The sequence below is a fragment of the Gekko japonicus genome, unplaced genomic scaffold (genome assembly GCF_001447785.1).
Source record: "Gekko japonicus isolate JY-2015 unplaced genomic scaffold, Gekko_japonicus_V1.1 scaffold82, whole genome shotgun sequence".
Lineage (NCBI taxonomy): Eukaryota > Metazoa > Chordata > Lepidosauria > Squamata > Gekkonidae > Gekko > Gekko japonicus.
The window spans coordinates 1,201,653-1,228,891 of NW_015174846.1; the positions used below are offsets into that span (position 1 = coordinate 1,201,653).

Consider the following 27,239-nt stretch of genomic DNA (forward strand, 5'->3'; position numbering starts at 1 on the left):
TACCTCAGACATTAGTGTGGGTAATACCATAGCTTCTAAAGGGGCTATCCATCTTTGTCTCTTCATATAGGAAGCTGTTTTAATCTGTTTCCACACTTTTAGTAGGCTGGCTCTAATTATATGATGTTTAACATACGAATGAGTTTTGTCTTTCTTGTCCCAAAATATTCCGTGCCATCCTACCATCAGGTTAAAACCTTCCAAGTTCAACACTCTTACATTTTTTAGAAGGATCCACTCTCTCAACCAATCCAAAGCAGCAGCCTGGTAATATATTCGTCAATTTGGCATTGCCAGTCCCCCTTTTTGACTTTTTTCCTGTAAAACTTTTAGCCTAATTCTTGGCTTTTTATTTTGCCAAGCAAAGTCCCTAACCAGCCTGTCCAACCTTTGAAAATATTTCATGTTACGGAGGACTGGAATTGTTTGAAATAAGAATAACACTTTTGGAAGTACTGACATTTTGATCGTGGCTACCCTCCCCATCATTGACAGCCATAGCGATGACCATTTATCCAAATCTTTCTTGACAGTGGTCAGTAGCGGTTCATAATTATCCTGTATTAACGTACTAAGCCTATTAGTTATAGTTATCCCCAAATATTTCAATTTCTTAACCACTTTAAAGTTTGACATTTCCTCAATCTGCCGAATAACTTTCTCTCTACAATTCTTTGTCAGTACCTTTGTTTTCTCTGTGTTAATTCTTAACCCCGCTAATTGACCAAATTTATCGATCGTATTCATTAGCGCCATTATAGAATCAGTTGGATTTTTTTTGAGGTACAGTGACCAAAAGTCTGCACAGTATTCCAAATGAGGTGCACCATAGATTTATACAGGGGCATTATGATATTGGCTGATTTGTTTTCAGTCCCCTTCCTAATAAACAATTTGTGTCTTGTGTGAAAAGACTGGCATATCTTGTACTTGGAAACAGAACAATGCTACAAAGGTCTATATTTTGTGCTTGTCACTGAAGAGAAATCATTGCTCAGTGAGCAAGCCTGCCTTATTCCAGGGTCAGATAATATCTTTAGATTGTAAGTACCTCAGGCTGTTTTGCGTATGTAAGTCTGAAAAGTGCCATGTACATTGACAATACTGTATAAATAATGACGGTAGAAAAATGCCTCATTGAATGGTGTTCAGAACAACTTAGATAGAGACAGTCTCCCAGAAAACAATCTTACATGCATACAATACAGTTGATCCACCCTATTGTTCACATGCTTTGATCATTTAAGTGACTAGTTGTTTATATCTTCCCAGAGTTCAGGTTTGCTTAATGTGAAGAAAAGCGTACAGAAGTGTTTTAATGATTTTATATATATACATATAGATAGTGATACAGAATTTTTAGTGCATTGTGCTCTTCTGTGTAAAGTGAAAAGCTAGAATTTTAGAAGTAGGCTATGTGGAGATCTGAAGCAGATTTGAAGAAGCAATATTTTGTAACAAATATGTCCGTATGACTTTTCTTGAAATAGTATTTATTACATTTTTATCCTGCCCTTTCTCCAAGAATCTCAGGCTGGTGTACATGGTTTTTCCCTCCCAGTTTAATCTTCTCCGTAATCCTGTGAGGTAGGTTGGGTGAAAGAGAATGATTGGCCGACAGTCACCAAATGGAGATTTAAACCTGGGTTTGCCTAGACCTAATCTAATGCTGTAAACCATACTGGCTCTGAATGGTAAATTGCAAGCAAGCCAAATGCGTCCAGAATATTTTTGTATCAGTTTTTCTAGAGTCTTACTATGGATGGCCACAAATGTTTATGCCATTTTGCTTTATTCTTTGTAATCTTATATATACCTAAGTGTTATCATGTAATCTTGTATACATAGTTGTTACCATAAGCCTCTGCAATGAGGTTTATGAGTATGATTCTTTTTCATGTATGAGGGTCCTCAGTTTGGTTCCCTGGGGAATGTTGCAGGACCTTTAGAAGCAGGACTGTAGTTTAGTGGTAGAATATATTATTTAAAGTTCCAAGATCTGTTTAAAAGACTGGAACAGAAAGACCTCTGTTTGGAACTTCGGAGGTCTAATGCTAGTCTGTTCAGAAATCAGTAATTATAAATAACATACACTCCACAATTGCATAATACTTCAAAAGTTGCAGTCCTACCCTCTCTGTGACCCGAAATAGCCATGGCAGATATTTGGTTACACTCCAGTCCAAACAACTGTAGTGGATATTTGTACCATAGCAAACTGACCTAAGAAGAGGTTGACTCCAATTTGATGACAGCCTTATCATGGGATAGTGCATCAATAACAGTACAAATGTACTTTTATGCTCACATTCATAGAGTTAATTTCTCCATTCATAAATTTCTTAGAGACCATAAGATATTTTTGACGTTTGCCAGTGATGATCTAGACTTGTGGGTTCTTTTCTGAGGTCAGACTGTCCTTGAGTTCATTTCGCTTCCAATTTTTTGTGGATTTCCCAGTATAGTGGAGATTTTCCTTAACAGCAGCGTATGCCTTGGCGCTTAGGTAAGTAAGAACTGCCTCCAGGCAACCACATGTCTTTATTAAATAAGGAATAAAGCTATGCTCGTCATAGCTTTGCCTTGTGTGGTGGGAATGGCGGCAAAGGTGAAGAAAGAGGAGATGTGTTCTCCTCTCGCCTCCTCTGACCACAGCTCAGCGAGGATTGGCGAAGCTACCACATGGGGAGGTGAAACTGAACAGCCGGCACTGCTGCCGCCACACCAACCAGCTTCGCATTTTCTCAAACAATGACTGGGAGGGGGGTTAGTTAGAGAAAGGGCACGGAGCAGCGGTTTGCTGATGAAGGGCCAGGGCCAGTGTGTGGATTGGGAGGCAACTGGGCTGTCTTGTGCATGCTGCTCTGAGGGGAAAGATGTGTCCCAGCCTTGGAAATTAAGGAAGGAGTGAAGGGGGGAAAGGGACGCCACTGTTGCCACCACGTGTCTGAACAGCTGCAGAGCCGGGAGGCAGAATGAGTGTTGGAGTGGGTGGGAGACCGCGATCTTGCTTCTGCCCCCCTCACCCCATTCTCAGCCTGTGAGGGAAAAGGGGTCATGGGAGGACAAAAAGTTTCTCCTGAAGGTTTCGGAAACGGCTTCTCCATCGGGCCTTGCCCTCAGCCCCACCATTTCTGTGAGAACTGGAGATGGGCGGATCTGAGAGAGCCAGGTTCGGACCCTCCCTCCTCCTGAGCCAGGACTCTGTCTTCTAGGTCACCTGGGGCTGGTTGCTCAGCCTGGCCCACCTCACAGGTTTGTTGTTGATGGTGGGGATGGGGCAGTGGAGGGGCAGAGTCCAGTGTGCCTCCTCGAGATCCTCAGAGGTAGGACAGAGGAAGAGAGGAAACAAAGAGCGAGAAAAGGATCATAGCTGTACTCAGCTGCTGAAAGGTGGGCGTGTATGGTGTGTGTGTGTGTGTGTGTGTGTGTGTGTGTGTGTGTGTGCTGAAAAACTACCTTATTTACTTGCGAGGAAGATGGCTCATTTCCTAAAAGTAAACATAGACAGATAAGAAATTGCTGCAAGGTTCACAAATTACAGTAAATAGACAATAATAAACTTGGTAACAGTGATGCTTCGTGATGTTTAATTCTTTGATGTTTCAAAACACAGGACGTCACTCACAGAAGATGACATCAACAAGAACAAGAAGACGAACATCTCGAGTGGTTGTTCGTTTCGATGGAACTCTTTATCAACCCAAATTCGAATCTCTGGTTGTCTTATTATATTCAATAATGATATCAATCTCCAATACAGCTTCAACAGCACACAGGCTAACAGGTCTTAATCCAATACAGCTTCAACAGGGAGATTTAAACCTGGGTTTGCCTAGACCTAATCTAATGCTGTAAACCATACTGGCTCTGAATGGTAAATTGCAAGCAAGCCAAATGCGTCCAGAATATTTTTGTATCAGTTTTTCTAGAGTCTTACTATGGATGGCCACAAATGTTTATGCCATTTTGCTTTATTCTTTGTAATCTTATATATACCTAAGTGTTATCATGTAATCTTGTATACATAGTTGTTACCATAAGCCTCTGCAATGAGGTTTATGAGTATGATTCTTTTTCATGTATGAGGGTCCTCAGTTTGGTTCCCTGGGGAATGTTGCAGGACCTTTAGAAGCAGGACTGTAGTTTAGTGGTAGAATATATTATTTAAAGTTCCAAGATCTGTTTAAAAGACTGGAACAGAAAGACCTCTGTTTGGAACTTCGGAGGTCTAATGCTAGTCTGTTCAGAAATCAGTAATTATAAATAACATACACTCCACAATTGCATAATACTTCAAAAGTTGCAGTCCTACCCTCTCTGTGACCCGAAATAGCCATGGCAGATATTTGGTTACACTCCAGTCCAAACAACTGTAGTGGATATTTGTACCATAGCAAACTGACCTAAGAAGAGGTTGACTCCAATTTGATGACAGCCTTATCATGGGATAGTGCATCAATAACAGTACAAATGTACTTTTATGCTCACATTCATAGAGTTAATTTCTCCATTCATAAATTTCTTAGAGACCATAAGATATTTTTGACGTTTGCCAGTGATGATCTAGACTTGTGGGTTCTTTTCTGAGGTCAGACTGTCCTTGAGTTCATTTCGCTTCCAATTTTTTGTGGATTTCCCAGTATAGTGGAGATTTTCCTTAACAGCAGCGTATGCCTTGGCGCTTAGGTAAGTAAGAACTGCCTCCAGGCAACCACATGTCTTTATTAAATAAGGAATAAAGCTATGCTCGTCATAGCTTTGCCTTGTGTGGTGGGAATGGCGGCAAAGGTGAAGAAAGAGGAGATGTGTTCTCCTCTCGCCTCCTCTGACCACAGCTCAGCGAGGATTGGCGAAGCTACCACATGGGGAGGTGAAACTGAACAGCCGGCACTGCTGCCGCCACACCAACCAGCTTCGCATTTTCTCAAACAATGACTGGGAGGGGGGTTAGTTAGAGAAAGGGCACGGAGCAGCGGTTTGCTGATGAAGGGCCAGGGCCAGTGTGTGGATTGGGAGGCAACTGGGCTGTCTTGTGCATGCTGCTCTGAGGGGAAAGATGTGTCCCAGCCTTGGAAATTAAGGAAGGAGTGAAGGGGGGAAAGGGACGCCACTGGTGCCACCACGTGTCTGAACAGCTGCAGAGCCGGGAGGCAGAATGAGTGTTGGAGTGGGTGGGAGACCGCGATCTTGCTTCTGCCCCCCTCACCCCATTCTCAGCCTGTGAGGGAAAAGGGGTCATGGGAGGACAAAAAGTTTCTCCTGAAGGTTTCGGAAACGGCTTCTCCATCGGGCCTTGCCCTCAGCCCCACCATTTCTGTGAGAACTGGAGATGGGCGGATCTGAGAGAGCCAGGTTCGGACCCTCCCTCCTCCTGAGCCAGGACTCTGTCTTCTAGGTCACCTGGGGCTGGTTGCTCAGCCTGGCCCACCTCACAGGTTTGTTGTTGATGGTGGGGATGGGGCAGTGGAGGGGCAGAGTCCAGTGTGCCTCCTCGAGATCCTCAGAGGTAGGACAGAGGAAGAGAGGAAACAAAGAGCGAGAAAAGGATCATAGCTGTACTCAGCTGCTGAAAGGTGGGCGTGTATGGTGTGTGTGTGTGTGTGTGTGTGTGTGCTGAAAAACTACCTTATTTACTTGCGAGGAAGATGGCTCATTTCCTAAAAGTAAACATAGACAGATAAGAAATTGCTGCAAGGTTCACAAATTACAGTAAATAGACAATAATAAACTTGGTAACAGTGATGCTTCGTGATGTTTAATTCTTTGATGTTTCAAAACACAGGACGTCACCCACAGAAGATGACATCAACAAGAACAAGAAGACGAACATCTCGAGTGGTTGTTCGTTTCGATGGAACTCTTTATCAACCCAAATTCGAATCTCTGGTTGTCTTATTATATTCAATAATGATATCAATCTCCAATACAGCTTCAACAGCACTTTTCATTTCCTAAAAGTGCCATATATACAAAAACATAACTGATTTTTATGGAAAGGTAAGATACCCCCCTTTTTATGGTATCCACTGGAAAAAAACTTATAGTCGCATATGATTAAATACGTTTATTGGGGCTTTTCTGGGTTCCCCAGTAAATCAATAGCTTACACTGCTAGGAATCAATTGATTGCTTTTGTTTGGATTTTAAGTAAAAAAATAATATTGTTAATTGGATTTGCCTGTGTCCTTAATAAAGTTTATATTTCTGGTATCTGGCATTACATTTTATGGCACACAAGGCCCAGCCCAACAAAGTGACATTTATGTCAGATCCGGCCCTCATAACAGATGAGTTCAAAACTTCTAGCAATAACCTGAGTGCAGTGAGATGGGCAATGAAGGCTGCACATAAGTGCTCTATTTCCCACTTTTATCTACTAGCTCTGAGGCTGAAAGCTTAATGGGCCTTGCCGCAGTTTCCTAATGCTATGACTTGTTTAAAGGAACATTGTGTAGCCAGCTCATTCTCTTCTCCAGTTTAAGGCCCCATAACTCTAACCAGACAAACATCACACACAGCCTGTATAGTGCTATCCCGTTTAAAATGGGGTTCTGCTGGGGAGATTTCATTTGCAGCGTTGTCCCCATTGGTGTTCCTGGCCTGAACAGGCATATGAAATATTCTGCTGTGTCAGGAGAAGAGGAATGGTAACTATCGTGGGGGTAGAAAGGGCCATGTGTTTTGCAAGGCAGTCATAAGGTCGAATCTGCATTTGTCTTTCCCACCGGTGTCCCAGCTTTCTGACTCCGTCTTCAAAAAAGCTGTCTACATTTGGTTTCATTTTCACACCTCAACAGTGCTAGCATACTTTCGCACGTCCACATATGTTTCTCACCTTCTCCTGGCAGCTCCACTGTCATTGCGCCTCCCCACTGCTTTAAAAGAATCTTCTCCAAACAACATTAAGTCGGCGTCACAGCAGCAGGAAACTGATTTAAAAATGCAAATGCAGGTTCGACCATAAGACAGCATTTAATTTTATATTATCTTAGTGGCAAAGGACTGGGAAGTGTAAGGATTATCACTGTCCCATTTCCAGATGTAATATAATGAACTTTAATAAATGACAATTAGTCAAAGTTGCAGAATTAGCAAGAGCGGGGAAGGGTGTTGTGCCAAGATGCCTGTACCCAAAGAAAGAACTTAAGTAAAACAAAATACTTTTGAAGCTACAAAAGGAAAAATCCCACCTTTTCAGAGTACTGTATTATACTGCTGGTTATAAAGTACACACTTATTGAAAAGTAAAGTATTGTAATGCTGGGTACAAAACACATATTTACTGAAGAGTAACACTTTATTTTATGCATGTTCCTTCACTGAACCTGGAAAGCTGCTAAAATGTTTCTCAAGAAAAACTAAGATTCTTGACGCAATTCTACTTAGAGGTTATATTTGTAATTTTAAAAATATATATCAGTAACAGCTTTTTTCAGGAGTGCTGTGGAAGATGAGCAGTTTGTTTATTTATTTATTTATTTATTTATTACTTTCAGTTTATATACCGCTCCGACCCCGAAGGGTCTCTGAGCGGTTTACATGCAACTTTAATACCTATCTAGGGCCACATTATATCTGGGGGAGTGACGGCCTACCGGCACCCAGGCAGCAGGGCTATCTGTTGTTGTTGTGCGGCTCTTATTCTTTCGGCGTTTGGCGTTCCTGGTGTTCTACCTCCTGGCGCCTTAGATCGGGTCTTACTCCAGCGACTTTTTCCGGCAAACTTCATCCCGGTGTGTGGCCCCGCGCCAGCCGCAGCTCCGGCTCATGTCCTTCTGGCTCCGCTGCGCCGCGCTGCCACGTTGTGATTCAGATAAGGGTTTTAAGTAAAATGATACATTCTACTTATTTATTAAAACTGATTTAACTGTACTTATTATTTATACTGGGGTTTTATATTTTCGGATTTCTTGCTTGTGAGTGGTTCTGGATGTTTTTATATGCAACTGCATATTAGTTACAGCACAACAGTATGTGTACATATTTGGATGCTGTGTTGTATGTATTGTAATAGTCTTTGGTTCAATTAATATGGATATATTATGCTGGATATCTTATAGGGGAGAGTGGGGTATAAATTTTTAAATAAAATTATATCTCTGGCTGATAATTTTGAAATGCCAGAGTAAATTGTCATAATTGTGTACCCTTTGTCAAGATGGGCTTAAAACATAAGGAGAAAGATAAATGGATTTTAACTGTTATTTAGTTGAAGCATATTGTGTTACAATATTCTCCCCCCCCCCTAATTTATGTTTATAATAACATTTCAGAGTACCCAAGAGCTGCATCTTTACCAGAAAAAAATTGCTCTTTATCTGCAGTTCCTAAGCCTCAGGTGGTTGTGGCACCAGTAGTAATGTCAAAGCTGTCGGTGGATGCGCCTGAATTTTATCCTTCGGGATATTCCCCTAATTTGCCTGTAAGTATTTAGCACCATCACTGTTCATTTTCTGAGCAAGTGAAACACCTGTTTGTCTTCTTGCAGGAGTCTCAGTCTTTTTGTGGATCAAATGGCTTTTATCCTGAAAGCTACATCTCAAACGTTTTCCTAGGAGTTGTGAACTGTACATCTGTGGAGGTCCTAAAACACTAAAGTGTTTAAAAGAAGAACCCTACTTTCTTCAGTTAATCCAGTACTGCGACACGTCTGAAATATTTTATTTGTAAATCTTGCGCTAGTTCAGCTGGGCAACCTGTAATAAGCAGTTCAATTATGCTGGGATATCGCATGCTCTAAAAACATGCTTTGGGAATAGCTTGAAAATCTTACTTGATTAATGACATGACTTCCTTCTATTTACAATGAACACTGCAAGTTAGAAGTTTTGCATCAATTGCCAGTGCTTCTACCGCTGGTGGTGAAGGAAATGGACTAGCTTCAGGCTAATTCAGCTGCTCTAGTTGTAGCAATATTGTTGATAGTTATATGCAGGGCTTTTTTCTGGGGGAATGCACCGGAACGGGGTTCCAGAACCTCTTCAACGAAATTCTTTTTTAAATGTTTAAAGGTTCATGAGTTTTCAGTATACAGATTGAAAACTTCATTTCCCTCTTAAGAGTTCTGGCCCCTCTTTTTCCAGAAAAAAAGCCCTGGTTATATGGCAGCTGTATAGTTATCCACCCCCCAGGTACCTTGGGAGATTTTAAAGGGGGGGTTAGCTCTACAATAGAGCGGGACTATTGATTAGGTTGTAAAATAAAACTTGATGTTTGTGAACACTTCTATATGGTGTGCGTCTGTGAAACCTCCTTTACATTTTTTTTTAACATTGCATTGTCAGAAACTAAAAAGATTTTGTTGAGGTCATTTTAATAAGTAAGAGTCACTATGTCTGTAATTACATTCAGGAATCTTCTTTAGACGATGGTTGCGATGGATATGCATCTTTAACAGAATACGTGCAGGATTTTCTAAATCACCTTGCAGAACAGCCAGCCTGTTTTGAAAACGAAATAGCACATTTTTCAGAAACTTTAAATGGCTGTGTCACCACAGATGAAGCATTACAGGAACTTGTTGAACTCATTTACCAACAGGTAGGTTGAGCATCTGTGATACAACATGCAAGCTGCACACTATTATCAAGCCATATTTGCATAGACTGCCAGTATCACAATAGCCAATAAAACAAGGAATTTCTGAAAGTATGTTATTTGAAGTGTTAAAAGGCTTTTATCAGAATGTTCTGAGAATCTGGAGAGCCGTTATTTACACTGAGAATACAGCTTTGCTGTGTGGCTTGAAAACAGTAATAGGCAGGAGTACATCTTTCAGTACCAGACAGCCAAGTGGTTATGTTCTCAGTTCTGACTACCAGTTTTAAGCTTCCTTTTCAAGCTTGATAAGAAAGATCTTGTGTTGTATAGAATGAAAACCTTTGTTCTGTGATATCCTGCTAGGTTTGCTAAAAAATAAAAATATATATATAGTAGGTTTGCTGAATTTTTACTTTAAAAAAACTTGGTTACAGAAACCAAATGAGGAGTAAAGATTGCAGGTAGTTGCACTGGTCCAAAGCAAAAGCGATAAAATCCCGTTTGATGTTTCGTATGTAGAAAAGGTTGGATCCACGGTCTCTTTACAACCATGACTCCTCACTGAGCAGAACGGAGTCTTGGATGTAATTCAGTATCTTTTTATTATTTATGGTTGGTTAATTCTTTCTAAAAAGGACTATTAATATTAATATAAATAATGATAAGGTGGTAGGAAACAAGGAAAAACAAAAATGTTTTAATCCAAAAACAGTCATGTTTTGGGGAGATTTCTAAAATATTAAATTACAAAGTACAGGCAAAATCTTGGTTCCAAGTGTATGCAATACCCCTATTGTTAAATTTTATTGAAAGTATATGTGAATTTAATCTGAGACTATTAGGAAATGCACATGCTGTGTTCTCTATACAAAGTCCTGTTTGCAAATAGAGAATTTCAGGTTTTAGTACAAATATTTCAGAAACAAAACATGTAGGAAACAAAGGTACAAAATGTTCTGTGGTGTCAGTAATCCATTTTTACTGCCACTAAGTATTATATAGGGATGGATCATAAGATCTGCAAACTTTGCAGCCATAATCAATATTTGTCCTTTTGGCAATGAAATAAGAGGGTCTGAAACACAGGGTCTGAAACTGCATCAAAAACTTTTAATAATGGAAAATTCAGTTCAAACCACAGAAATCCCTTACTTTGTGCTCGTTTATCCATCTGATCAAAGCAGAAGACTGCAGTTTTTAAAACAAAAGATGAACTTTAAAATAAATCATTTGCTTACATTACACTTATCCCCTTTCCTTGCATTGGTGTTACATAAGTGCAACTAGATAATATTTTCTATAGAGGACTGTAAAAGGACATCTCTTTCTACTGGAAGTTTTAAAATCTTGGAAGCTTTAAAAACGAGGATAGAGAAATTCAGTTCAAACCACAGAAATCCCTTACTTTGTGCTCGTTTATCCATCTGATCAAAGCAGAAGACTGCAGTTTTTAAAACAAAAGATGAACTTTAAAATAAATCATTTGCTTACATTACACTTATCCCCTTTCCTTGCATTGGTGTTACATAAGTGCAACTAGATAATATTTTCTATAGAGGACTGTAAAAGGACATCTCTTTCTACTGGACGTTTTAAAATCTTGGAAGCTTTAAAAACAAGGATAGAGACCTTCATTTGAACTCTGTCAATTAGGGGAACTGGAGACAGCAGAGCAACCAGAGTTCCCAATGCAATAGCCTTTTGTGAGTTACGTCAATTGTTTTTAGTTTCTTTTCGTTCAGTGGAGGTTTTAATTGCTGCTTGTTAAAGGACAGTGAAAATAACTAGTATAGCTTTTCAGATTCCTTTTAAAAATCTGCATTAGAGTTTCTTTCTTGGGCCAGACAGCTGTTTGCATCTCTGGCTGAAGGACCAAGGTTGTTAAAGCTTAGATGAATCATGTGTAAATCACTTGATTTTGAAAACTGTTCATATGTTCCATAGGTATATTTTAAACTGATTTTTGAACATTTTATTTATATTTCCTGGATATATTTTCAGACTTGTTCCTTTGCCTCATTTCTAACTCTCTGTTTACAAAAGCAAACTGGTGAGAAATAGAGAGTCCAAAGTGTCACCTTCTCTAAACCCCAAAATTGTTCCAAAAAAAATTGAGTACAAGAAAATGATACATTATGAAATTGAAATATGTGCTAATATAAAGAAATTATGACTTTTCTTCTGAAGAAACTACAGGCCATTTTTGTGAGCTTCTGAAGGCTTAATTACTTTAGTGTTCGTAGGCAGGTCCTGTGATGCAGTATGCAGTGGTTATACACAGATTTCTGGAAATAGTTTATTCCTTTGAAACCAAACTAGAAGGGTGATACGAGTTCTCTGAGAAACAGAGTAGTCTCCTAGTGACCTCAGATGACTGGGCTGATTGTTCACGTGAAATTACTGAAATGGATTAGTTGAGAGAGCCTTTCAAACAAGTACCAAAAAAAATCACTACACAAGAAACTTTGTCTTTTCTAATTCTGGCTGTTTTCTTGTTTGTTTGGAAGGCTACATCTGTTCCAAATTTTTCCTATATGGGGGCAAGACTGTGCAATTATCTTTCTCATCATCTCACCATTAATCCACAAAGTGGCAACTTTAGACAGTTACTGCTTCACAGGTCAGTACCTAACCCTTTTTGGGGGATGGGGAGGAGAAACTATCCTGCTTGAAATTGGTTGTTTTCTTATTCAGTGCTTATCATCTGCTAAACATTTTAATTAACTTTTTTGCTTATTTTAGTGCTATAAAATAGTACTTTCTGATGTATTAGATACATTAATGTGAGCCTGTTACCCCTCAATATAGCAGGTGGTGTAAGTGTGCTACTTGCTTGCTAGTTTTTACTTAGGCCTAGGCACAACTGACAGCAGGAAGTGGTGCCAGATACAAGTATAGACAGCGTCAAGAGGGGATTGGAAAACATATGTAGCTATGGCTTCTCTTATCTTCTCATGTTCTTATTTATTCAAATCCGGAGAATTCAGGACAGTATAGATCAGAGGCGTCGAACTCATTTGTTATGAGGGCTGGATCTTTGTCGGGCCAGGCCACGCATGCCATAAAATGTAACATGAGGTACCGGAGATATAAACTTTCTAAAGATGATTTGAGATGGCAATAGCAGGCTTGACTGGATTAGGTGTGATGTGCAGAGGAGGAGTAGGCGTGGAGATATCAGCATTGGTAATGAGACAGGAATCCTAGATCTCGATTTGGTATAAGAGGGTTCTGTCCAGGAGGATGCAAAGAACCCCCCCCACACACACACACACAATGGAAATAAGTCTGAAGAAGTGAGCAGTGACTCACAAATGCACATACTCTGCCACAAATTTTGTTACTCTTTAAAGTGCTACTGGACTCTTAGTCTTTCTACTGCTATTAGAAACCACAGCATTCATAAACCAGTGGGGGAACATTTTAACCTTCCAGGACATTCAGTTGCTGACCTAAGGGTAGCAGTTCTCTTACAAAGGAATTTTAAAGAGAGGTTAGAATGAGAGACTGCTGAATTGCAACTGATAATGAAACTCAAGACAATGTGTTCTCCTGGTCTGAATTGAGCCCGAGGTTTCTTCTCTCGTTACCGATGCCTGCTATTGTCAGTTGGCATCTGAAATCACTTCACTCTCCAAGATATAAGGACAGGTGGACTCACATTCTATCTGTATCTGAAGAAGTGAGCAGTGACTCACAAAAGCTCATACCTTGCCACAAATTTTCACTAATGAAGATTGCAAGCTGTGCTCTTAGGTTTCCTTCCCTCCATGTGTTAGAACTGGAAAGGGGGATCTCTCCAAGTGCCATGGGACTCCATCTCTCCCTATCGCTCTCTGGTAGGCTCTCTTTGGTTCGTTCCTTCCCTCCCTCTCTCTCTGAAGAAGTGTGCAGGCACACAAAAGCTTATACCTGGAATAAAATGTTGTTGGTCTTCTTAAAAGTGCAACGGGACTCCATCTCTCTCTCTCTGGCTCTATCTTTCCCCCTCCTTCCCCAGAGGAGGAGAGGGAGGAGCCCTCAGCCAACTGAGGGGAGGGAGGCTTGGTTTTCTTTCTCTCCTCTGCAAAGCAGGAAATAGGAGAGGCTGGGCAAAAGGAGCTGTGATGCAGGGAACAGGAAGCAGGAACAAGAAGCACAAAGCAGTAGAGAGCCAGTTGCTCATGGGCTGGATAGCAGCACTGCAGGGGTCGGATCCAGCCTGCAGGGCCCTATGTTTGACACCCCTGGAATAGATTTTACCTTCATCGTCATTTAGATGTAGAGTAGTGTAGGAAATGGTGACAACCCAAAAGTAAGCTTCACAGCTGAGAAGAAAGTTGAATTCAGTTCTCTAAGTAAAACCCTGCATTCCATCCCTTGTTTCATATGGATTGTGATGCTTTCACTGGCACTCATGAAAATAGGAAAGCGCTTGCATATGCACTGGGCTGTTTCAGCAACCATGCCGTTTAGTTGGGTACATAACTATTTCCTTTATATACCATCCCATTTTAATACACGGTTTGCCTGCATTTTAATATAGTTTGCCTGTAACCCCATACGATCACATTGTAACACACTATTGTCTTGTGTAAAGCTAGAATTAATCAATGTTGCAAAAGGAATGGTTGATTCAAGTGGGTCTTTTTTTTTAGGTGTCGAAAAGAGTATGAAAATAGAGATGAAGCCGCCAAAGGCGATGAAGCCGCACGGAAAAGATTTCATGCATTTGTGCTATTTTTAGCTGAACTCTATCTAAACCTAGAGGTAAAAGAAGTTGTTCCTCATATTATTCCCAATATGGTGTTGGTGGGGCAGTTGCAGGGTGGAAGCAGGAATTTTAGTTGAATGGGAGGCACTAAGTATGTACTGTAAGTTAATGTAAAACAGTCAGCACTTTTCTAAGGTGTGTCTAGTGTATAGTATTTATTACATAATTTTATTTATTAATATTTAATTTTAATTAAAAAATACTTGTCATATACAAAGTGATGTGATGGCCCAGAAAAATGGGGTGGGGGAGCACTGAAAAAATGGTTATTGAAAGTTTTGTGTAGAAAAATTACTAGACTGCACAGGTAGGCAGCCTTTCAAAGTGGAAACTAAAACAGAAAAGGATTGTTACATGCTCCTGTTTTTGGAAGTGTTTTAACCATTAGTACTAAGTATTAATATTTTTAAAATCTTTGACAGCAGTTCATCTTTCCATGCATATCGACTGAGAGGTGTTTGTAATAGCACACAGAGGCAGTGTGCAGTGTTGCAGAATGGACTGGACTTACTATATCCAATGTAGATAGGTGACTGGAATATTTTTGTACACCCCCCACACCACACACACACACAAAGAAGTTTTCCTGTTGATGGAACCAATTTATTTGCTTCTTATTGAGATCCCCTTATATGTAACTCCTGTAATGACTAGGGATATGCATTCGGTTCGTCTGAACCGAATGCACCCCTGAAAATGGCCCATTCGGACCCCTTTCAGGCTGCTGCAGGCCGATTCAGATTCTTTGATCTGAATCGGCTTGCCGGCAATTCCGCCCCATTATATCCTATGGGCCATTGAAGTCAATGGCGAAAACATAGGATATATTCTGGAGGCTGGAGGGGAGGGGGTTTGAGGGAGAGGCTCCAAACTCGCAGGGTATCTGCTGGAGCCTCTCCCCAAGAAACCTGCCATGTTTCAGGAACATTGAACCAGGGGGTCCAATTCTATGGGCCCCCAAACAGGTTGCCCCCATCCCCTCCATTGTTCTCTATGGTGGGAAAAAAGTTACTTTTTCCCCACCATAGAGAACAATGGAGGGGATAGGGGCAACCTGTTTGGGGGCCCGTAGAATTGGACCCCCTGGTCCAATGTTCTTCCAACCTGGTTGGTATCTTGGGGAGAGGCTCCAGCAGCTACCTTGCGAGTTTGGAGCCTCTCCCTCAAACCCCCTCCCCTCCAGCCCCCAGAATATACCCTATGTTTTCGCCATTGACTTCAACGGCCCATAGGATATAATGGGGCTGAAACTGACATTCGGCTGGCCTAATCCTTCTGCCAAAATTGACATGCAGGAGTCTTTATGCCGGCCAAAATTGATTCTGTCTGATTCGGCCGAATCCGAATCGGGCCGAATTGTTGTGTGTGTTTTTTGCACACCCCTAGTAATGACACCTCTCAGTTAGTGTTCTGAGATGATGTATGTTATGCCGCCTCCCTGCCTTCCTTGGCATTTCATACTTAATCTTCACTGCCACCAAAGGTTCTCACCAGAATTCTTAGTTGGTCCCAAAGGACAAGATGACTTTATTATAATTGGGAGAATAACAGAATGGTCAGTGTGTGGGAGTGGCTCTGAGGTAAAAGGGGATCCTTTACTCAAAATAAAACGTTTGTTTTCTCTTAAAGGTCTGCATTAGAGTTTCTTTCTTTTCTGAAGTTCCTTAAACAGAATTAGCCACAAGGGGTTACATTTCCTCACAGATTTTTCTCACACTCTACAGCACTTCATTCAATCTCTACTCAGCTCTCTTCTTCCCTTTCTCATACACACTAAACTAATTCCGTCAACTCCACCCCATAAGGTGTAGCTACCATCCAATCATAACACCTTTCAATCACTCATCCAGCCCCCACTTTTAACTGTAGCAACACAGAGAAAAAGAGAGAGAAATAGAAATAAAACATGCCAAAAACATTTACCTAGTCAAACACCACATTTGGGGTTGAGCCTTTAACTGCCATTCAAATGATAGTGACCACAAAGCTTGCTTGCTGTGAATTGCAAATCTTTGTAGAATTTTTGTTATTATTTTTATTTAAATTAATTAATGCTGACAATGGGAAGTTCTTTCCAATAATGAGGCATCATCAGGAATTGCATTCCAGGGAGATCCCTGAATTGCCACAACTTTGTCTGAGTGCAGTATCTCCCTAGATTATAAAACTTCACTCTTTCATTGGATAAGTTAAATGGTCAAGATGATATACTGAGTAAATACAGTAATAGCACACTTCATTTTTTAATTTTATTTTCTTACTGTTGTGGTGTCAAGGGAGGTGTGACTTGTATTGAGTAATCTATAGATTCATGTTTAGTAACCTGCAGTATTTTTAAACATTTTCTGAAGTCAAGGTGACCTAATCCAGTGCTTCCAAATTTACAAGAATAGTCTAAGGAAATGGAGGAGCTTGTTTAATTGCTTGTAAATATTTGGATTTAATATATGTATATATTTACAGATTAAAGGAACTAAAGGTCAGCTAACAAGAGCAGAAATTCTTCAGACTGGACTTCATGAATTGTTAAGCACACTTTTTTCTAATCCTATGGACAACAATTTGACCTGTGCAGTAAAGCTACTGAAAGTATGATGTTTTCATTGTTTATTCTCCATCTTTTTCTCATTTTTAAGAACTGTTTTTAAAGATAATGTTATTACAGAAAAAAAACTACAATACACTGTTGAGTCACATTTTTTCATTTTGAAACAACACATCCTCAATCAATTGCAAAAAAAGAGTCATTACAATTTTACAGCTGCATATTTAAAGCTCATTAATATAGCAATTAACACTCATTTCCATTATCCTATTATAGATAATACATAATGCATATATATGTGTGTGTATCCTGTTTAAAAATAAGGCACAATTGTATGTTAATTGTGTCGTTTATGTAAGAACTCTTATCTTAAAATTCTACCAATGTTTCAGATTATTTTTATTAACATTCACTTTTTATATCCGTGTCTACAGCAGATAAGAGTGGTGGACTTGGACTCATGGGGGGTGAGGGTGTTCAAATTTTTGCTCATTGCTTTAAGCTCTGTGTCTACACTAGGGTTAGGGTTAGGCACAAACCGGAAAAATGTGATTCAAACCACAAACCAAACTGGGAGGTTCATTCACAAACTGAACTGGTTCGTGGCCCCGCTAACCCTGTTGAAAGGAACTGCAGTCTCTTTTAATGAGGTTTGCAGAAAGCCTGGGGGAAAAGCTGTGGCAGGGAGTAGCTTGTCCTTTATAGGAACTGCACAAAAAAAGCCCAAAAAACAGCTGTGGCAGGGAGGTGATCCCTTCCACTCAGCTGCTTTTGTGGGGAACAGAAAGTAGAGGTTTAAAGGGACTCAGTCGCTTTAAACCCATGCTTTCTGTTCTATCCACAAACCACCACAAACTGCTTTAAAGGTTTGTAAAAGTTTGTAACCCAACACAAACTTAAGTAGCATGCCACAAACAGGGCAAATTTAATGATGAATTTTGTTTCATGGTTCGGGTCATGCTACCCCTAGTCTATACTGTGTCATGATCTCTGACTAATCTGCTTTTGAATGGAATTGTGAGAATAAAATGGGATGATCCCATGTATGTTGTCTTGAGCTTCTTATAGGAAGGGTGGTAAATGGCGAACTATTCCTGTGATTCATCACACTGTATTGAATCAGTTTAATCTATTGAACAGGATCACTTAATCTAGCAGGGCTGGGGGGGAGGAGATGAGTATATCTACCACTAATTAAAATAAAATTATTTTGTGGTGGAGGGTTGCTTACTTTAATACAAATTATTTCAGTTATGGAGACTGGGTCATGATTCAGTAATAGAGCATCTGACTTACATGCAGAAGGTCCAAGGTTCAATTCCTAGTCTCTCCATTTAAAAGGACAAAGTTGTATGTGATGTGAAAGACTTCTGCCCTGAGGGCTCCAAAAGCCAAAGCCAGTCATTGTAGACAATACTGACTTTAATAGGCCAATGGTTTGACTCAATATAAAGTAGCGTCATGTGCCCAGTTATCTAATTGCAGTGGCCTATCCAAAGAGGAGCTTAGTTTTATCACTTCTTTAGAGAAGTATTGCATAATTTGTTTTCCTTAGATGGTAAAAGGTCAAGCTAAGCCCGGCTAAAAGTTTATTCCTGTCATATGTAACTTAAAATCAAGAAATGGCAGAGGGACTCTTTAAAATACATTTAATCATAAAAAGAAATACATTTCATTAGTGCCCACTAACAATAGTGTATGTTATTTTATGACCATAATAAGTCACTTTGTAAGGTGTATGTCATGAAAAACTGCAGATCTTCTGCTATACTTGTACCTAACTAAATATCAGAAGGATAACTAAACAGCTTCCAGTTTTCTTGAGCTAGGATGATAGAGCCACTGCTAAAAGTTCCAGCATGGTCTACTAAAAATTTACTGCCCAGGTCTCTCAGCTTATCACAATAAAAGTGAGGGATATCTGCAGGGATAATTTCCTGCCGGAGCACACCAAAGCAGCGCTCCAGCAGTAAACAGCACAGGTGCAACCCCACCACCACCTGGGGGGATTTAAATGCCTTTCTTCCCTGCTCGATCTTCTCCAGGTGCCACGCAGCCACGGGGCACCTGGAGAAGATTGAGCCGGGAACCCAGGCATGTCTGCCTGCCCAGCCTTCCCTTGCCTACTTCAGCCAGCCCGCTATGGAGAAACTCATGGAAGTGGGGGGGGGGGTTTTAAACGCCTTTCTTTCCCTTCCCCAGACGGGCAGACATGCCCCCTTTTTTCCCCCTGAGCCTCTCCGCTTTGGCGGAGAAACCCAGGGAAGTGGGGGGGGGGGGTTAAATGCCTTCCCGCAACTGGGGAAGGGAAAGAAAAGCATTTGTAGACAATCAGGCAGGAAACCCAGGCATGCTTGCATGCCTGCCATATATGCAAATGAGCTTCTGCACCTCTTTTTCTACGAAATGACCCCTGGATATTAGCAAGGGATAATCACGAAGTACTTGTGAAATTGCTTTATTTTACAGCCACTGATGGCAGACATGTTATTGATTCTAAAGTCATTTTGGAAATGCCCTTACTCATAGCATACATTCTGTAGTTGACAGGGTCGGTGCTGGAAGACTCATGGAAAGAAAAAGGAAAGACTTACATGGATGACATAATACAGAAAATTGAAAATGTTGTCTTGGATGCCAATTGCAGCCGGTACTAAGAAAAACTGTTTCTAAGCTTTCAAGTATTCACGCACAATGATAGTTTCTTGCCATTTCTTAAAGTTATGTAGTCAAATAAAGCAAGGCTTTGAGGAGTGTCATCTTGGATTGGTAGCACAACTTAGGCCAAAATATCCTGTGTTTTTTAAGTAATATGGCTCTCAGCCACTTAAAATACTTTGTACCGTTATTAAGTTGCTGAATAAAACAAAAGTCCAGTGGCACCATAAATGTACATACTGCAAAACCCTAATGCAAGTGCTTGTTGAGAGAAGGGCTGTGGCTCAAACATAGAATATGAACTTGGCACGCAGAAGCCCCCAGATTCAATCCTCGGGAGTCCCAGTTAAAAGGATTGAGTGATAGGTGATGTGGAAGAAGGACATTTATCCTGGGACCTTTGAGAGCTGCTGCTAGTCTGAATAGGCAATACTGACTTGATGCATCAATGCTCTAATTTAGTGTAAGGCAGCTTCATGTGTAGATGGGATCCCCAGTTCCTTCCCTCTCCCCCTGAAATTTTGTAAGAATTTTTCTGGATAATTCAGTTAATATATTTAAATGCCTATACTGCCTTATAGTTGTAATACTTAAAATTGTGTAGAAGAAATGTACAAGAATAGCAAAACACTAAATCAGTAAAAATTTGATGTGATGGTTTACCTGCTGGTGGCAAACTGTCTTCATTCCCTGTAGCCTTCTGACAAAATTCAGGGCTGGGAATTGGGCCTTCACAGAGATAGATGACAGTGGTAAGGCCAGGTGTTTTTATCTCATATTGGGTGAAGGTTTATCATCAGTGTTAATATATTATTCGTAATATAAATTTGAAAAAGGACGATAGATAAAAGTAAACAGCTGTTCCTAACTAGCCCCAAAACCTCAGATCTTCAGAGCTATGTCCTTCTCTTCAACAGTCTTTATTGATAAACATTACAAAGCTGTATCAGTTGATTTAAGATTTTTGCAGTGCAATTCTATGAATGTTAATTCTACTCTAAGCTCATTGATGGAGGAACTCTGCATAGGATTGTAGAGTTGCATTTGAACTAGTAGAGCTTCCAGATTGATTTAATAAATCAAGACAATTAAGCCTTGAATGACTCACCAAAAGCATTTCAGGTAGAGTTTCAAATTAAATTCATAAGCAGTCTTCAGTGACTCACCAGAGTTTATAAGGAGTGTTTTACTGATTGTAAGCAACATGAGAAACTTACTTCTAGTGTTGGGGATGTAGTGATTTTTATTTGGTGTATCTGTTACAGAGATGTAAAACATATGCTTCTGAAACTTGTTGAACTGCGGTCAAGCAATTGGGGAAGGGTGCATATAACTTCAACATATAGGGAAGCGACTCCAGAAAATGACCCTAACTACTTCATGGTAATTCATCTTGCAGTTTTCTTTCAGATAGATTTATTTGATTGCTGAAAGTACTAGTTACATTTATCAGTAATACTTGTATTTTAATTTTAGAATGAACCCACATTTTACACATCTGAAGGTGTGCCTTTCACTGCAGCAGATCCAGGTACATCAACAGTTTCAATTTTGGCGGTGGGAGGAGATTTTAGCTGCAAATTTGAGTAGCTAATCAAGTTTAATGTTAGCGAAGGTAAATTTGGTAACAGAGTTACTCGCAAGTTGAATAATTGGGTTTTTTACATTTTGCTAGCATATCTTTACCATTAATTAAAGATTTCGTTGAAGAACCCTGGAAGTACATTGGGAAAAATCAAGTCCTTACAGGAGATGTGGTAGTTTAAAAGAATAATAAAGGCTTCAATAAATTGCATGCCATAGATGAGAATTCAGAAAAGACAAACAGTGTGAAAGGATTCTAGCCTCATTTAAATAGCAAAACTTACTTAAATTGTCAGCTTTCACTGCTGGAAATTTTTTCATTGGAAAAATTGGGGGGGGGGGCTTTTGTGGAAAAATGGAGGAAGCATTTCCCCCCTGAATTTTTCCAGTTTGTTTTTGGGCCTTCACGTCTCTGGAGATGATAGGGGCAAGCTAAAGTAGGTGGGAAGTGGAGAAGCTGCAAGAGGGAAGGAATGTACATGTAGCCTGGGGAGAAGGACTTGCCAGGGATATGAGCCCCCTCTCGGATGAGGGTCAGTGAGCGTATCTTATTTTTATGATGATGGAATACTAGTTTGTTCTTGCTAACGTGAGGATACCAGAATATAGAAATCAATATATCTAACGCTTGGCTGTATCTATATCTAACGCTTGGCTGTATCTGTAAATTCTTAAATCCAGAGACTTGGAGCCATGGGCATCTTGCTACAAACCAGAGGAAAGCCCAGGGTTTACAGAAAAACCTGAAATTAAAAAACAAAACACTATGGGGGGGGGGTTTAAACACCCCCAAAATAATAGAAGCAGCATCAGTACCTTTAAAAACCTAGTGCCCTGTACAGTGGCTGTTGGGATTTCTAGGCAACAACAACGTTACCAGCCTTTAAGGCTTAGTGTCTGTCATTAAAGGCAAGGGAGGGGGGTAGGTCCCCTGCTAGTATACCCTAACAGCAAAGTAGTCATAGAGAAATTAAATGACCTCAGATGACAAAGAAGCTCTCCCCAAGTAATGTATAAGTTATCTTCAATGTCTGCATCTTCCACACTGGAGTGAGTTTCTGGTATAGCCTGAGCTGGTGATGAGTAATAAATATGGAAAAGAAGCTTCTGTTATATGAGCTGTAATTTTAAATCCTTCACAGATTTGAATTACAATTCTACCTCTGTCTTTTTGATATAACGTACCTGTTAAATTGGGTTAAGTGACTTGTATTAGTATATATTCAGCATTATTTTAGGGGAAAGCAACTGGGGGAAAACTAAGTATATCGTAAGTCCAGTTTTGAAATGGAATGCAGCAAAGGGATATGCCTAAAGAGCCTTTCTGAATGGCGCCAGCATATTTCAAAATTTGCACTGATTGTTCTCAGTTATTGAAATGCATTCAATGTTATTTGGATATTGCTTATTAAAGGGTATTTTTGTTACGCCTGCAACAACTAAGCTTGAGAATCTGCAGATTAATTTTGAAAGTATAACTGACTAACTTTACTGTAGATTATCAAGAGAAATATCAAGAGCTCCTTGACAGACAAGATCTGTTTCAAGAGTATGCAGAAAATGGAGCTGATTTATCAGGAGCTGGAGATCCGTAAGTTATTGGTTTAAACAGACTTCTGGGTGCATACATCATTACTTCGATTTAATGAAAACAAAAAGTTAAAGGATGCTTTTTGTGCTACCTTAAAAGGGACTAACTTGGCTACTCCTCTTCCTTGAACTACTTAGACGTTCCTGTGATAGAAAGGGCCTATTTTAGCCAGAAGTTTAATAGTCAACATAGCTCAACCAAATCCATTCTTCTTTTGAGGTCCCAATGTGTTCTTCATCCCATATTCAAGCAACCTGTTCAACTGTATATGAATCTGTGTGAGCCCAATTTCTTGTAGACTCCTGTTTCACAGATAATCAAATGTATATTTAGGACTAGGTGGCCAGATTAGGTCATTTCTCCCTATATTTGCACGCAGGTTTTTAAAAAATCTAATTTCCTTATTTTCCTGTCATTGTATGGTTTTCCAAACCTTTGCTCTGTTGACCAAAAGCTTATTCTGCCAGTCCAGTCTAGGCAGACTTGCAGTCCTGCGGCACGAATAAGGATCTCTGAGCAGATCCTGGATGAATTCTCTTTTGTCTGGCAAGCACCCAGTTGGCACAGGTTCTGATCATGATTGCTTCTGGCTTTTACGTCCTTATTCGGCCTGGTACTATATGTACTTGGGAGACATGTCAGCCAGCCATTTGTTCTCCCAAATACTGATAATGCCTGAAAATAGCTTTACAACCAAAAACACTCTTGAAACTTTGCAAATATTAACCTGTCTGGGCAAAACATCCTGTATTCCTGTTTTGTTATTTAAGGCATTTATGCCCCATCTTTCCTCTGTGCAGTAATAGCGAGGGTGTCAAACAGGGGGACATTTCCGTATATGTCATAATGATCAGTAGTCTTCAGTCTGTGCTCAGGAAGGCATATGGAGTTTTCTTGCAATTAGTCTGCTTTGCTACACTTCCCTCTGTCCCTCAGAGTGATCATCCCAAGTGTTGCAGGATTCATGTGGAGAAATATCCACGAAGATCAGTGGGCAGGAACATAAAAAGAGCTCAGACTAGTGGTCCAGCTAGTCCAACATCCTGGTTCACACAGCAGCCAGGCCAGCAAACAGAGCAGAGGGACCAAGGCCTTCCCCTGATGCTGCCTCCAAGTCCTGGGTTTCAGAGGTTTACTGCATCTGAATATGGGGGTTCCCTTTTATTGACCATTTTATTTGTTCACTATGTTTATATCCTGCCTTTCACCCCAATCGGGAACCAAAGTGGCTTACATCATTCTCCTCTCATCTGTTTTATCCTCACAACAACCCTCTAAGGTAGGCTAGGCTGAGCGTGTGTGATTGGCCCAGGATCACCCAGGAAGCTCCAATGGCACGAGTGGGGATTTGAACCTGGATTTCCGAGATCCTAGTATGACATTTTAACTGCTATACCACCCTGGTTCTCAGCTGATAGACCTACCCTCCATGACTCTAACACCCTTTTAAATCCATCTGTACCTGTGGCCATCACTACCTCCAATGGCAATGAATTCCACAATTTAATTACTGAGTAAAGAAGTATTTGCTTTTGTCTGTCCTGTAGCTGTTGCCCATCAACTTCCTTGAGTGTCCCCGAGTTCTAGTATTATGGGAGAAGGATAAAAAGCTCCATCTATCCATTTTATTAAATTAAAATATTTTTATTAAATTAAAACGTTTATTAGCCCCCTTTCTACCATGCAGAACTCAAGGCAGCTTACAATGTCATGAAAACAACAATCCTAAAAAATGTACAAAAGACCACAATTTAAAATGTTCATTAAGGACTTTCTCCACCGCATGCATAATTTTATAACCTATTTATAACCCCCTCCCCAAGCAAGGAGGTACATGACATGAAATTGCCCCCTCCCCTCAGCAGAGTTATCCTTGTAGAGGAAGAAAGAATAATTTCAACTCTTTGTTCTTCCTTGCTGCAGCGCCCCCGCCCGCCCGGTTTGCTCCCCTTCCTTTATGTGAGTCCTGCAACACTGGGACTTAGTTTTTCTGGGGTTAGAACAAGTTGTAGCAATGTAGAGGAAAGTGGAGAAATGACACCTTTTGAACATGGGCTTGGATCCAAACTGTGATTTTCTAGTCTTCTGTCTCCTACGGCAGCTGAAAATGCCCCCCCCCCCCAATCCTGTTCCTGGGGATCCCTTCTCCCCCAGAAACAAGAGTGGGGGGGGGGGGGGGGTTGGATATGATTTAATAAAACCAGAATGCATCAAAAGGTCTAAAAGCTGCAAAAACAGAAAGTGCCCTTCTGAGACAAACCATTGCACAGCCTGGGTGCAATGACTGGCAGAGTTGCATTCTGCCTGCCTTTGGTCTTATCTCTACCAAGAGTTAGCATGGACTTTTGTTGGTAGGGTGATGTCTCTACTTTTATTATGCTGTCTAGGTTTGCCATCACTTTCCTCCCCAGGAGCAGGCGTCTTGGATCCCAGGAATATGAAGTCTGTCACTGCTTCCATGACTTCCCCTTCTATTTGCCAAGGAGTGATGGGGCCAGATGCCATGATCTTAGTTTTTTGGATATTGAGTTTCAAGGCAACTTTTGCGCTCTCCTCTTTCACCCTTAGCAAGAGTCTCTTTAGGTCCTCTTCACTTTCTGCCATTAGAGTGGTATCATCTGCATATCTGAGGTTGTTGATGTTTTTCCCAGCAATCTTAATTTCTTTATTTCTTAATTGTCATACTATCCCTTGGGGATTGTAGCTGGCTCACTGTCCATGTCAGTGCTAGGTCCAACTAAGCAGGTTTCCCCACCAGATAATATTTGGGAGACTCCTTTTTATTAGATGATCAACCAGCCATCTATGGAAACATGACTATCCAACAATGTCAGAGATTTTGACCTTTTGAGGATTTTGGGTGTACAGGCTACACTCACTCTGCACACTCCCTCAATTGTAGTTACGTAATTCAGAAACGAATTTAGGACACCCAGGTTTGCATGCTTCCCTCAAAATGTCGCCATTGTAAACTTCCCTTGGTAATTAAAAAAGTACTCTTCATGTTTTGCAGCTCTCTTCTTAGGAGAGGAGAACAACGTAAGCCACATTTGGTCCCCATTGGGAACAACAAAGCCAGGGGGGTTAAAAAAAACCCTTTTAAAAAAAAAAACACTCCAGCTACTGCAACACATTGAACTGAAAAATTGGTGAAAAATTGGTGCACAGGATCCTTCTGAGCATTTATGTGGGACATCTGGTGGTAACTTTTGTAATATTTTACCTGGACAGATGTTATTTAGTAGTACAGGATGCTGTTGTTCCAAATCTGCACTGCCACTTTCTGGTCATTTTGAAGGCTACATCTATGCATTGGACTGTGATATTCTACCAAAACGTACAAATGACTTTAACAATTGGATTTCTTTCATAGGTATTTTGATGATGATGATGACGATGATGAGATGGACCCAGAAATCGAAGAAGCCTATGAGAAATTTTGTTTAGAATCAGAGCGCAAAAGAAAACAATGAGACCATGCACACCGATTGTTTTAAGCAACCAGCATAGGTATGAATAGCAAGTAGCGAGGATGGAAAGGTCTTGTCATATCCATACCAAACAAAGGAAATTAAGTTTCTCAAAGTACGCAACTTATGCAATATTAATTTTGTTAAACAGAATCTGCCAAAAAAGTGTAAACTTAAAACCCTGTAACTTAAACAATATGTATATATCATAGTTTATTTTATGTACAGTTAAATAAACAATGTTTTGCCTGGAACAAATTTTATTTGAAATGTCACATTAATATACATATGAGGGTTGTCTTATTAAACAGCCACACTTCTTTTTTTGAGATTAAAATCCCTTGAATCATAAAGTACATTTTGACTTGCTTTTTCGTATGTATTTGTATTGCCTCTCCTTTGTACAGAGCATAGCTTTCATCCCATACTTTTAGGCTCCTAGATCAGTTAGCCAACCTTTTTTTAAAATGAACATTGTAAGCAATCCCCCCGTTCCTCCCAGAAATTTTTTGAAAATGTGCAACCGAACAAGGACTGTTTTCAAATGGGCGAGGTATTTGAGCAATTTGAACATTTTTGCTCAGTTCATGGCATTTTAAAATCAAATGTAAGAACTTCCCAAGAAGTAAAAAAAAAAATCTATGTAAAGATAACACAAGTTGTAAATATGCATGTAAATAGTGCTGTTTAATATTGCACTGTTATAACGTAGTACAATTTGTGTCAGTGCAGTTAGCGTCATCTACATCTTCTGGCTGTTCATTTGTTTAGCTTATTAACATCAGATTTTTGAAAATAAACTACTTTGTTTTGTTGGGTATACTTTCATCTTTCTTTTGTACGTCCTTTATTTTTGTATCCTCTAACCCTACTAGATTTTCCTTGTTCTATGCGTAAGCAAATCATATATATACTTGCTGTCAAATGCACATATCCATCTACTTTGAGCTAGTATAAGATAGCAAGGTGGTACTGTAGTGAGTATGCAACAGTTTAAAATGTTCCACTTGAAATTAAAATATGTGAAAGAAATATGATACTCTCTATGGCCTGATAATAGGCATCCCAATCAAACTAACATCATGAACAGGCTTT

General features: G+C 40.0%; 1 protein-coding gene across 1 annotated transcript in view; it reads left to right on the forward strand.

Moving 5' to 3' along the window:
- PAIP1 (poly(A) binding protein interacting protein 1) overlaps positions 1-26,937 on the forward strand; it is a 31,343-nt gene extending 4,406 nt beyond the window's left edge. The window contains exons 2-11 of the mRNA XM_015424465.1: positions 8,277-8,425; positions 9,355-9,543; positions 12,051-12,163; positions 14,181-14,292; positions 16,760-16,885; positions 19,385-19,491; positions 20,765-20,882; positions 20,976-21,030; positions 22,581-22,674; positions 26,048-26,937. Coding sequence (XP_015279951.1) covers positions 8,277-8,425; positions 9,355-9,543; positions 12,051-12,163; positions 14,181-14,292; positions 16,760-16,885; positions 19,385-19,491; positions 20,765-20,882; positions 20,976-21,030; positions 22,581-22,674; positions 26,048-26,147 — 1,163 coding nt within the window. The 3' untranslated portion in view covers positions 26,148-26,937. The remainder of the gene's footprint in view (positions 1-8,276; positions 8,426-9,354; positions 9,544-12,050; positions 12,164-14,180; positions 14,293-16,759; positions 16,886-19,384; positions 19,492-20,764; positions 20,883-20,975; positions 21,031-22,580; positions 22,675-26,047) is intronic.
- The last annotated feature ends 302 nt before the right edge of the window (positions 26,938-27,239 follow it).